The sequence below is a fragment of the Festucalex cinctus genome, chromosome 9 (genome assembly GCF_051991245.1).
Source record: "Festucalex cinctus isolate MCC-2025b chromosome 9, RoL_Fcin_1.0, whole genome shotgun sequence".
Lineage (NCBI taxonomy): Eukaryota > Metazoa > Chordata > Actinopteri > Syngnathiformes > Syngnathidae > Festucalex > Festucalex cinctus.
In genome coordinates this window covers 18028179-18041971 of record NC_135419.1, presented here as the reverse complement: position 1 = coordinate 18041971, position 13793 = coordinate 18028179, and the positions used below count along the sequence as shown (strand labels likewise).

Below are 13793 nucleotides of genomic sequence, written 5' to 3'. Positions count from 1 at the left end.
ACATGAACCAAATAATAATAATAATAATAATAATAATAATAATAATAATATGACTTGTTCTGATTACGAGGATGTGACGATTTTTAATATGTAAACTTTTGAGTTCCCGAGCTGGGTACGTAAATTGTCTTTTAATGTGAAAGTACGGTTATTCGTGTTCCGGTGTTTTGAAACGCCTGACTTTGAGTTTACGCAACTCAATCAAAACAGAACACTGTCAACCTCAGTCATACTGGTATGTCAGTTTTCTGCTTTATTTGTGGCATTTATTAAGACTCCGACGAAAATTCCTAATCCATTTACTCACGACGCACGTTGGCCTGTCAGTGTCGGATGTTACTTAATGTTAGCATGTTTTAAATAGCACAAGAAGGGTGAGCGAACCCTTGCAGCTAATGCTAACTAGCTAGTGAGTGGGGAGATGCAAAATGTAGTGGTAATAAGATGGGAGTAAAAGATCCACAATGTATCAACAATCAAATATCTTTATTGTATGTTGCTAAACAGTTGCTAACTTGACTTCACGCCAATGTTGTGGTCCTCAGACGTCATCAGATGAGGAACAGGTTTTGTTTGTTTGTTTGTTTGTTTTGTTTTGTTTCACTCACTCACATAAATTTACATGGTCTCCCAGGCGGGGAGGCGAACCCCGATGAGGGACAGTTGCTGACGTCATCCAGTGTGTACTTTTCTCATGTAGCCAAACAAGGTAATGTATATTGAATTTAAAAAATAATAATAATAATTAATGGAACTGAACTGTACAACATACACTGAACGAATATGCTGCTCTGGACTGAAAATAAATAAATAAATAAATTTAAAAAATAAATAAATAAATAAATAAATCACTGCATTAAAATATCCTGTTGTCGTTATGCTTAAAGTTTTGGTCAGTGAATGCATAGACAGTATATTGGTAATATCTACAGATAAGTGTTTTCAAACATGTTTTTTTATGATAGTTCCATACCATCGTACTTGATGTGAGCAGTGGAGGAGTTAACACATGTCTGTCTGCAAAGGAACACTGTGTGGTGTCACCGTGGCCACCGTCTTTGGCCATGCAGCTGGAGGCGCAGCTGCGTCTCTGCCGGCAGTGTTGCTTTTGGTGCTGCAAGAGTGGACTCCGTCTCTTATGCTTGAGTGCTGTGCAAAGGTAATCCATGCATAATACACACTTGTTTCACCTTTTTGCTCAATGTGCACTTTGTTACACGCAAAGGCAAAAGTTGGAATGGGGAGAACATGTTGACTGACTGTTGTGCTAACTGAGAGTCCGCCATGCTGCCCATTGCCCAACAGCAAACATACTGTATGTTTTATTAACCCAAAATCATTGATGTTGATCAACTGTGTGTTATATATATTATATATATATATATATATATATATATATATATATATATATATATATATATATATATATATATATATATATATATATATATATATATATATTGTGTTGTCTGTGCTTTGTGTTATTTTGGCGTATTAGAAAAGGTTCCAACTACTATGACCTGCTGGGAGTCCAATCTGATGCAACCTTGGAGGAAATCAAAAATGCATTTTTTGACAAATCTAAAAAGGTAATCATGTTGTTTTTAACACATTTTTCGAGAAAGAAGTTATGTATTTTCTCTTGATAATTATGTGACATCCATCTTTTTTTTCATGAAGTGTTACGACTTCGTCCATGGAAAATTATAACTTGAATGTTAAAAATATGCAACGTCATATATCTGGGGGGGGGGGGGGACTCAATGAAATATGATCTCATGATATACCAACTTTAGTTTTGAAAATGTTTTTTCACAGAATATTGCAACTTTATTCTCATGAAATACTCTAAAGGGATACTTGACTTGAACAATTAACAGTAGAATGTTAATATTTTGTCTATAATTAATGTGGTAACTTCATTATTTTTCATGTACAATTAATACCTTTAAAAAGTATTTTTTTCTACTTGCTGTCGACTGATGATGACATCACCAGTGCTGAGGAAGTAGGTAACGACCAATCATTGCTCACCTGTTTTGTGGGGTTGGTCAGCAAACTGAGCCATGATTGGTCGTTACCTACTTCCTCAGCACAGGTGATGTCATCATCAGTCGACAGCAAGTAGAAAAAAAATAGCTATTAATTGTAAAAAAAATAATGACGTTATCAAATTCATTCTGGGCAAAATATGAACTTTTCACTGCTGAAAATTGTTCAATGAGTCAAGTATCCCTTTAATTGTGAAACTATCGGACTTTTTACTTGAAATTTCCATCTTTTCTCAAGGAATATAACTTTAAAATGATAACTTTAGTCTTGAAAATATTTTACTTTATATAAAAAATATCACATTCTTTCAAAATATTTTGCTTTCATTGACTAACATTACAACTTTATAAATAATATTCAACTAGAAAGTACAGTATATAAATTTAATCTTGAAAAACATCCTTTTTAATACCGAATTTATTCTCTTCAAATTATGACTAATCTTGAAAATACATGTTTTTTTCTTTTAAAAAAATCTAAATTTATTCTCTTCGAGTCAGCACTTTAATCCTGAAAATATAACACTTTTTAACATTTTAAATATCTATAAATATCTTAAATATTAGTTATCATGACAGATTTTCACCACACCACAAGATGGCAGTGTTACTCTTAACGTCACGGAGATTGTTTCTCAGCCACCAAAAGCCCAAATGCTTGATGTATGCCATCCATATTTCTAGAATGTTTACTGACCCCTTTGATCATGTGCAGCTGCACCCGGACAGTGACCCGTCCAACCCGGCGCTGCACAGCCAGTTTGTGGAGCTGAACGAGGCGTATCGCGTGCTGAGCAAGCAGCGCAGCAGGAAGGAGTATGATTTCAAAAGCAGAACTTCCTCTCACGGAGGAGGCCAGGCCTTCACGTCGGCCTCCAGTCACACCAGCTATGGAACCAGGTGACGCCATTTTGTTTGTTACTCATTGCCTGTGTCCAAATTCACAAGGCCGGGTCCTCCGAAGGGCAAATTTGTCGGCTGCATGCATGACGTCACTCCCGGCGCGACTCGACAACACACACAGATTTACACATGAATGGAGTGTCAGTCAATGCACTACCGACAAGCAACATTGACAATCCATTCATATGTAAGTCCGTGCGTGCTGTCGAGTCGTGCCGGGAGTGACGTCATGCAGCCGACAAATTCGAACTTCGGAGGACCCAGCCTTGTGAATTTGGACACAAGCATTGTTTTTTCAAGGACCCCATTATTCTGAAATTTAACTGTTCTAAATGTACAATAAAAAGGACAATATTTTTTTTTTCTAAGTTTTTATACTCTTGTTAACATAAAAGTGGGATAAATGTTAAATTTATAGACATATGGGTGCATCGTTTAGTCATTAATACAATAATTTCATAATTCATAAAACTGAGTTAAAATTTAAAAGATGTACCGTACTGTAAAAAGTGTGGTTATGTGTGTTATTCTGCCACTAGATGGCATAATTGCATTTGTAAGAGGTTGGTGACAGCTCTGTGCATTTTTCTTTTCATATTAAGAGCATATATCATATTAAAATCATATTTATTATAATTTTTGAATTTTTCATTTTAGTTAGTTTTTATTTTGTTTTGATTATTATTATTTTTTAAATTAGTTTAGTTTGTATTGGTTTTAATTAGTTTTCAGGGTGGTTTTGTTAGTTTGTATTAATTCATATATATATATATATATATATATATATATATATATATATATATATATATAATTATTATTATTTTTTTAACTGTGTATTACTTGTGCACAATATTCAAAAAAACACCATGGGAGCGACGTAATCTGAAGGTGCTTTTCTTTTGGCTGCTGCTAGATTACGTCACTTCTGTGTGACACATTTTTAATCGTCCTTGTTCCGGTTAATATCAAAATAAATCTACTTAAAATCACATTTAATATCATCCCCAAAATCTCATGCATTAAATTAATTACTAAAGACGAAAACAAAGGACATATTTGCTATAATTATAGTTAGTTTTGTAAACATAAAATGTAGTTTCAGTTAGTTTTGTTTTTTTTAAAAGCATTTTCGTTTTTATTTTATTTTGTGACCAAAATTATTTTTTGGAATTTTAGTTTTAGTTTTTCCATTAGTTTTAGTTGACTAAAATAACCTTGATTAAGAGATGTCTAATTTTTAACATGAAGTAATTTGTGAAATTCTGCACATTTTTAAATTGTAAAATAAAATGGGACTCCAGTCTCCACAGATATACGAATTATTATTACATCTATTCCTGCTAAATGTTGTCTGCTGCGTTGTGACTGGAATTCCCCCAGTACAGGCTTTCCAAGTAAGTGGCGGTCATTAATCGTGCGTTAAAAAAGATTGATGGCTTTAAAAAAAACTTTAAATTAATGCACTAATTTTGACGCCCCTAGTTTAAACTGTACTTCATGTTAAAATAGCTTCCAATAATATTAAATATTCTTTCTCAGGTTAAAATTGGGTCTTTTTTTTTTTTTGTAAATATTACGTGATGCTCTTTTTCTCTCACATGTTGCAATCAGATTCCCCCCCCCTCACACACACCCCGAATCCGTCAACAACATACTTAACTGCATGACTCAGCGTTCTGACTGTAAACTCAACAGACTGGAACCGTTACGCCCCGATTTTGTATTCACAATTCCAAACAAGCGTGTGTCATCACAATGCTCATCCTCCTTTTGTTTACCTTTTTCCCCTCAGCGGCGCGACAGCGCAGGACAACGTGCGTTACTGGGAGCAAATCTATCAGTACCGCAGCCAGGAAACGCTCACTGAGGAAGAGGAGAGGCGGCGCAGCCAGAGAAACTTGCACTTGTCGGGCTACTGCTTCCTCGCCATGATGCTCGGCATCGGCGTGCATTTTCTTGTCTTCCGGTAAAAACTCCCTCATGTCTCTCATGTCTATTCATGGGCTGTCCGCTTAGATCACAGGTGTCAAATCTGACCCTGCGTATCAAAATGTTTCAAAGCTAGATAGAAAAAAATGTTCTTAAAAGAACAATGAAATTAGAGTTGTCAAAATGAATCGATTAATTTACAAGTAGTCAATTATCAAATTGATTGAAAACAATTTTAATAATCAAGTAATCGTTTGGAGTCATTTTTAAATTTAAAATGGTCCAAGTCCTCTGATTTCAGCATATCAACAGTAATGGTTCACTGATTTCTCTAGTCCTACGTAAAAGAAGACTGATTATCTTCGGTGTTTAATCCAAATAAGACATTTAGCAAACATCTCTTTTTACTTTGGAAAACAATGACGAAACCGTTAACATAGTACAATATCAACCCCCCCCCTTTTTATTTTTTATTTTTTTTAAACCACTCTATGAATACGAAGTACGAAATAAACACCAATCACTGGTGAATGAACAGTACTCAGGAAAAAAATACTTTTGTAATACACTTCAATGCAAAATTCAAATGAATCAGATTAGTTTATTAATCGATTGTGTTTAATGAGTACTGTCAAACGATAATTTTTTTTTATCTGATTAATCATACTTTTTAATTTTGATTAATCACGATTAATCAGCTAAATTACTTGCGTAATATAAAATAAATACAAAATACGGTAATATTTTGACAACTCATTTTATGATATGAATGTCATTTGCAAACATTGATTAAATGCATGTACGCAATTGCATGCATGCGTGTATTGCTCAAAACATAACAGCATCATATCAATTGGGTACCGAAATTTAGCACCGAGCACACCCACCTCGTTACCACGCTCATTGTGGAACAACAGGCGTATGAAATGCCGTGCATTGACCTCATCACTGACCTGCGCAGCCTTCAATGTGACCATCCGCGGTTACGTTCAAGGCTCAAGTGTGGTCAAAAAAATATAGTGTGATTAATATGCGTTAATAAGTGATTAATGCGACATTTTTCTCTGATTAATTAATCTATTAACGCTTTAACTTTGACAGCCCTAGTTTAATCAAAATAAGACATTTGCAAACATCAGTTTTTATTTTGAAAAACAACCACAGAACCGGTAACTGAACAACATCAATCCACCTTTTTTTTTTTTTTTTTTTTTTAAATACGAAGTACAAAATAAACACCAATCACTGGTTAAGAAACAGTAATCAGGGAAAAAGTGTTTTTGTAATACACTTGAATGCAAAATTAAAGTGAGTCCTAGTAGTCGATAATCGATAGATTAATTGATTCTAAAAATATTTGATAGTGACAGCACAAAATGAAATAATGAACAAGCACAGTACAGCAAACCACACTTGCTACTGTTGCGCTTGTCTGCATCGTTCACTTGCCAAAAAGGAGACAAACTATTGATGCACGAATTTCCGATAAAGAAAAGATTCAAACTATTTATTGGTGTTTCATTTTAAATGCCATTCAATCTGTTCCTGTTTGGTTTGCATTGTGTTCCCTTAATGTAAAACGAACCATGAAGTTAAAAACTAAACTAAGCAGCCTCCCCATGGTTACCATAGCTACTGTGTAGTTTGCAGTAAACAAGTTTGACAACCACGGCTTCGATGATCCCAGACGTTTCCAACAATTTTCAGAAAAGTCAGCCTCTCGATGACATAGGCATTTTCCAGAATGTCCTGGCTTTTGTAGCATTAGAGGTTCCGCTGATCTTTGATATTTTTCAAGCGCGTCAGCTTGACTTGAACGAACCGTTGCAGGAAGCTGGAAAAGATGCACAACAACTACATGGACGAGAAGGATCGAGTCATCACGGAATTGTACAACAAATCCAAAGAGATGGCCAGGTTGGTGACGCCTTCCTTTAAACTGATTTGAGCTTTTTCGCTTTCCGGGTCTGCTATAGTGTTGTGCTTGCACCTGAATATGAGGAGGGGTGGGGGTTGATAGAAGGGGGGTAATCACCCACAAATTACTTTTTCATGAATTATTGAGGATCCGTGTATGTGGCACATGTAACAACATGTATGTGGCACATTTGCTAAGCAAATAAGAAGCCCACAGTTTATGTATGCGAGTTGTGTGTTACATGTGCATAGCCTTGTCTGAAAGTCAGCTAGCTAAATGCTAACACATAATGGGGACCACCATCGACGGATTGTTGTCACTCATTTGCTCCCAAAAACGTATAAATATGTTCTATTTTAAATGTTTTAAGTGTCCCAAAGATGTACTTTTATATGTTTGTTTTTTAATACTAGAGCATACAAAAGTCTTTGATGCAGACTCTCAACTGCAGAGACCTGTTGAAGAAATGGTAGTTATTACACAAACGGCCAGCAGGTGGCAGCAGAGCAAAGGAGATCAACCATGGCCGTTTTGGGGGGGGGAAAAAGCTCATTTACTCACAATTCTGTATTAGTGAATAATGATACTAATTGCTGCAAAACGGAAACAGATAGAAACAGATACAGAAAAAGATAGAAATATACTTTTTTTCCCCTGATGAAAGAAGAGACTTTAATCTTTCTTTTGGTAGGTCCCATGTTTTTATAGCAGTAGAACACGATATTCTGTGGGCCTTGCAAAATCAGTCCAAATACAGTAAAACAGCCTTTCTGGGAAAATGACTGCGAGTGAATGAGTTAAACAACCTTTAAACAATAGTAATAGCAGCAACACATGTCGACAGGTAATGTAAAAATATTCACAGGCACATATTCTTTATCTCAGACCGGCTCTATGCACAGTCCATCCATATGTCTGTATTATACTGCCAGGCATAAGAAAAAGCAAGCAAAAAAATTGGGGACAAACTGTATGATTTTGTAATTACTGCAAAAAAAAAAAAAAATTTAAACTAAAAACAAACGGACAAGCATTGTAGTTGTTATTTGGGACCGGCTGAAGCATGAAGCAGATGAATGGTATTTCCATTCATTTCAATTGGGGAAAGCTAGGAAGTCACAGAATGAATTATTAAAACCTTAATCTGTAGAATTGGATTGGCTCTAATTCATTTTTGTTCCTTCCCCCCCCAGGGTCAACGGTTTTAAGAAACAGACAGAAATCCTTCGTCAGAAACACGCAGAGTTTTTGGAGAAACATAAAACGCACAACGGCGGAGAGAAGTAGGAGATGTCACTCGGCTGGGAGTTTGGTTTTTAGACTTTGAAGTTTGGCCTTCTTTTTTTCTTCTTCTTCTTCTTCTTTTCCTCGTAATGAGGGGCGTGGACTGATTTTTATCATTGACGCCGGCGCTCGACAAATACTCCAAGCAAAAAAACGGAAGAAATATCACGAGACAAAGTGGAAAAATAGTCCGACTATTGTCACGAGCATCATTAAACTGGTTACGTCCAGTTCAACACACGTCATTTGGCCTTTATTGTAGCCACAGACTGTATCATTTGGATTACTCTCCATTCCCGCGCGCGTGTGGCGTGATGCGAGTTTGAATCCTTCTCGCCTCTCAGAAGAAAGAGAGGAACTTCTGTGGAGTTTGTTCTTGTAACGTGGCGAACCGCAGGGACGTCTCATGCTTGCTGCCGTAAAGGACAATCAAAGGGCATGAGATGTCCCTGCCATTCGCGACATAAGAAGAAACGCTGCTAGTGTCTTTGTGAAACCACACGGGGTCCGCTCCTGCGCGGCATTTGGTGCTACAAATCAAATGTGCAGCCCACGAGTTTCGAGTCCATTTTCACGCTCTCAGAATGAGATGAAACGAGGTTTATTATTTTTGGTGAATGGATCCGGACACGCATGGACTCCCAAATGGGTAACTGCTTTTTGAATCATTTTTGGAACAGGGATTGTCAAAGGGCACGTTGCCCACCATTCCACCCCCCATGCATGAATATTGAGCTGTCAAAATTAATCGACTATCAAATTAATTGACAACTATTTTATTCAGCAGGTAATAGTTTGGAGCCTTTTATTAACTAATTTGCTCCCAAAAAATGTATAAATACATTCTATTTTAAATATTACCGGTGTCCCAAAGACATATTTCTACGTTTTTTGAGGGGGGTTTATATGCTCGAGCAAACAGAAGGCTTTGATGCAGCCTCTGAACTGCAGAGAACGGTTGAAGCAATGGTAGTTATTACAAAAATGGCCAATGGGTGGCAGCAGAGTATACGAGATCAACCAGGGCCATGTTGCAAAAGGCTCTTTTCCACACAGTTAAAATAATGTGAATAATGATGAAATTTTGCTATATTCTAATTAGGGCTGTCAAAGTTAAAGCGTTAATAGATTAATCAATCACAGAAAAATGTCACATTATTAATCACGTATTAACGCAGATTAATCGCACTATTTTTTTGGACCACACTTGACCCTTGAACGTAACCGCGGATGGTTACATTGAAGGCTGCGCAGGTCAGTGATTAGGTCAATGCACAGCATTTCCTATGCCTGTTGTTCCAAAATGAGCGGGGTGACTCCAGTTGATTTGCTCGGTGGTAAATTTCGCTTTCAAAAACACCCCGACGGGACTTTAGATAAAACAAAAGTAATTTGCATTTAATTAATTAATAATTGCTGAATTTCACCCAATTGATATGATGCTGTTACGTTTTAAGCAATACACGCATGCATGCAATTGCGTACATGCATTTAATCAATGTTTGCAAATGACAGTCAGATAATAAAATGCATTAATGTCAAAATATTACGGTATTTTGTATTTATTTTATATTACGCGAATACGCAAGTCATTTAGCTGATTAATCGTGATTAATCAAAATTAAAAAGTGTGATTAATCAGATTAAAAATTTTGATCGTTTGACAGCACTAATTCTAATGCTAATTCCTGCAAAACTGAAACAGATAGAAATATACATTTTTTTGCTGATCTTTCTTTTGGTAGGTTGCATGTTTTTATATCAATAGAACACAGTATTCTGTGGGCCTTGTAAATCAGTCAAAATCCAGTAAAACCGCCCAAATCCTCTGATTTCGGTATATCGACAGTAATTGTTTACTGATATCTGTAGTCCTTCATAAAAGAAGACTGATTATCTTCTGTTTTTAATCAAAATAAGACACTTGCAAACATCTGTTTTACTTTGGAAAACAATGGCCAAACCAGTAATATAGTACATCAATCCCCCTTTTTAATCACGATATGAATATGAGGTACAAAATAAATACCAATCACTGGTTAATAAACAGTAATCAGAGGTGGGGGGTGCTTTTGTAAATAACGTTAATGCCAAATTCAAATTAGTCCATTAATCTATTGAATAACAATAGATTGATTCTTAAAAAAAAAAATACTCGATAGTGACAGCATTCTGATCAATGTTGTGGAATATAAATTAATAAACAGAATCATCTACCGTCAATCTTCATCAATCTCTTGCCGTTTTGGGCAATATCAATGCAGCTAACTAGCAAAACTACCCGGTTGATGACATGATGGTTTGAACAGAATTTTAGAAAGTTCGGATTCAAACCGTCGTTTCTTCGAACCGTAGTGAAAATAAACGTTTCAAGCAAAATAGTGACTTTGAAACTAATATTTTGTTATGCATTGTGACACCTCAAACTTGTCTTGTCTTGTCTTGTCACCAGCCGGCCCCGAGCTGAGACGTGCAAGATAATGTTCTATCCTCCGCACAGCGCACGCACACGCACACTCTCGACTACCCTCATGTGTGATGTGATAACCCAAACATACCACCATGATGGCGACTCCACTACAACACGCACACGCACGCGCACACGGTTACTTGTCATTGAAGGGTGTCAAATCATGCTTCAGTGCCACACATTCCTCTACGCCAGGGGTCTGCAAACTGTGGCCTCTGGACCCATATGTGGCTCTTTAGTCCCTCTCCTGTGGATCACTCAAAAATTAGAAGAAATTATTATTATATAACTAAATATTTTTTGTTTTAGATAAAGTATCCTTTCAATGAATTAATAATGTAGATCAGAGTCCAATTTTTAAGTTGTCAGAAAAAGAGATGAACGGTACTTTTTAAAATTACCTATAAAAAAAAAAAAATGTCGAAAAAGTGACCATCAAATGTACAAAAAGGAAGAGGACAAATACAAAATTGCCAAAAGATGTACATGGAATTGCCAAAAATGTCAGACAATTAAATTAAAAAAAAATTAAAATGGGGCAGGAGAGAAGACATTTCAAAAGAGACTATAAAAAGTCCAAAACAAAATAAGAAATCCTGAAAATGGCCATCGAATGTCCACAAAATTGGCCAAAAAAAGTCAGAAAACTGCTTTAAAAAAAATTCAAAAAATAACCATAAAATGTCCAAAAATAAAATAAGAAATCCTGAAAATTCCCATAAAATGTCCACAAAATCGACAAAAAAAGTCACAAATTTGCTTTTAAAAAAAATGTTCAAATGTAACCATAAAATGTTGAAAACAAAAGCATAAATCCTGAAAATTACCATATGTCCATAAAATTGCCAAAAAAAAAAAGTCAGAAAGTTGTCAAAAGGCAAAAAATAATAATAATAATAATCTAAAAATGTATGAAAAATAAAGTATGAAAATAAAAATAAATAAATAAATAAAAAGAAAACGAATCTCTCCATAGTGGATGCTGCATATTTTTCTGTTATGGTTGTTTGTCTCTATGTGCCCTTCAATTGGCTGGCAACCAGTTCAGCGTGTACCCCGCCTACTGCCTGAAGCCGGCTGGGATAGGCTCCAGCACCTCCCTTGTGAGGAGTAAGCAGTTTAGAAAATGGATGGATGGATGGATGGATGGATGGAATATCCTTTAAATGAATTAATAATGTAGATAACGTCAGAGTGCAATTTTTTAAGTTGTCAGCAAAAGAGAGATGAAAGGTAGTTTTTAAAATTACCTAAAAAATGTTGAAAAACTGGCCATAAAATGTTCAAAAGAGAGGGGGAAAAAAAGGAAAAACAATAAATTGGCAAAATAGTAAATTGTACAAATGTACATGAAATTGTCAAAAAAAAATGTCAATTACATTTAAAAAAAAAAAGGCAGGAAACAAAACATTTAAAAAGTGACTATAAAATGTCAAAAAACAAAAGAAGAAATCCTGAAAATGACCATAAAATGTCCACAAAATTGCCCCCCAAAAAAAGTCAGAAAATTGCTTTAAAAAAAATTTCAAAAAGTAACCATAAAATGTCTATAAATAAAATAAGAACTCCTGAAAATTGCCAAAAACTTTCAAAAATTTATCAAAAAGCAGAAAATCTAAAAATGTATGGAAAACAAAGCAAGAAAATTAAAAAAATAATAAATTAAAATCCAAAAGTGGAAGACAAAAGGTAGAAGAAAACGAATCTCTACAAATTGGATGCATATTTTTACGCTATGGTGCCGCTCTAATTACCGGTAGCTCTTGGGCCCTCAGTACATGAAACTAACACACTGTTTCCTTCATCACAATGTTATGCAGCTCCAGGCATGTTTTTTTTTTTATGTATTTATCTGGCCTAAAACGGCTCTTTTGACAGGAAGGGTTGCTGACCCCTGCTCTATGCCATCATGACTGAGAAACTTGGTTTATTCAGGGGCAGCATGGTGTCATAGTGGTTTCCACATCTGCCTCACAGTCGAGCAGTTCTGGGTTTGAATCTGAGTTTACTCGGGCTCCTCCTGGCTTCCTCCTTATATTCCCAAAACATGAATGTTAGCCTCATTGAAGACTATGAATTATCCATCATATAGTGTGTGATTGTTTTTCTAAACTTGCCCTGCGATTGGCTGGCGATCAGTCGAAGGTGTGCGCCGCCTCTCGCCACAAAGCTCACTGGCATCTTAATGAGTACAAGCGCTCTATAAAATGGATGGTTGGGTTTTATTAAGGTCGCAGCCGAGCATGAAATCGAAAGCTCCTTAGCGAGCCATAAAGCCAGCTGCTTTCTCTTCATTAATACCTTTTGGATTCTTGCGCTTGATATTTTTATTTGACACTAAACAAATGAACGCCAGGCCGATTATGCCTCTACTCTATAAATCGCGCCATTAATCTGTTTGTGAATCATGTCCAATAAAGCCTTTTATTGGGTGCATGGCTCTGGTATTGCAGTGCGAAGCCGCCAGAGGGCTAGAGCTGACATTTTTATGTCTCATTATGTAATTTGGCCAAGTAATGTCTTTTCATAGGTCAAATTTGTCTTTGCTGACCTCAAGTGGCCTCAAACGTAATCGCATTTGTCCATAATGAAAGGGTTACTTGATGGCATTCATCTCTAGTGTTTAAGGTCAGTTGAAATGTAAGGTCAATTTTCTTGGGATAAATGAGACAATTTCGAGGGTTTATATCAATCACATGAAACTTTATTTGTATGTTTTCAAAACAGGCTCTAGCAATTGTATCCACATTGGGGGTAAAAAAAACAAAAAAACAAAAAACAGCTTGACAAATACACTGGTAGCCTGAGAGAGTAAAATTCATTGTGCGTGTGCCGACTTGGCCACCAGGGGCAGTATAATACAGTCATGAAGACACAAAAGGAAGATTTTCACCACTACTCAGTGACTCAGTAAATTATTTTTTTTTTTCACAGAACATAAATAATTTAATTTATACCTATAAATATGTTTTCTGTGCTCAAATATGTTTTTTCATGAAGGGTTATTATAATGCTACGATTTTTGATGCTATTCATTAGCCCATCTATGGCGTTTTGCATTATGTGTTAGCATTATGCTAAACAGCCAAGGCAAAGAGTTATGTGGTTTTACATATCATGCAATTGTCTTTGTTTTCTGTTTAGTAAACTTCAACTGAGAGTGGCATAAACAGCACCAAGACTTTTTTTTTTAATATTTAATTTTTAAACTGCTGCTTGTTCCAAAGTGAGTTGACTT

General features: G+C 35.7%; 1 protein-coding gene across 1 annotated transcript; it reads left to right on the top strand.

The window, feature by feature from the left end:
* The first annotated feature begins 119 nt into the window (after positions 1–119).
* Positions 120–13730, top strand: dnajc4 (DnaJ (Hsp40) homolog, subfamily C, member 4). Its single transcript, XM_077531710.1, has 8 exons — positions 120–235; positions 635–709; positions 1026–1159; positions 1499–1589; positions 2767–2951; positions 4747–4920; positions 6714–6800; positions 7995–13730. Exons 3-8 carry the CDS (start codon positions 1065–1067, stop codon positions 8086–8088), a joined length of 726 nt encoding a protein of 241 aa, XP_077387836.1. The 5' UTR covers positions 120–235; positions 635–709; positions 1026–1064; the 3' UTR covers positions 8089–13730.
* Positions 13731–13793: the final 63 nt, after the last annotated feature.

What these genes read in the sequence shown, in the direction of transcription:
- dnajc4 (XM_077531710.1), top strand. Translation starts at nt 1,065, where the DNA reads ATGCAGCTGGAGGCGCAGCTGCGTCTCTGCCGGCAGTGTTGCTTTTGG. An exon ending in TTTTTGACAAATCTAAAAAG is followed by an intron (nt 1,590 to 2,766) that starts GTAATCATGTTG and finishes GATCATGTGCAG; the next exon opens with CTGCACCCGGACAGTGACCC. An exon ending in GTGCATTTTCTTGTCTTCCG is followed by an intron (nt 4,921 to 6,713) that starts GTAAAAACTCCC and finishes GAACCGTTGCAG; the next exon opens with GAAGCTGGAAAAGATGCACA.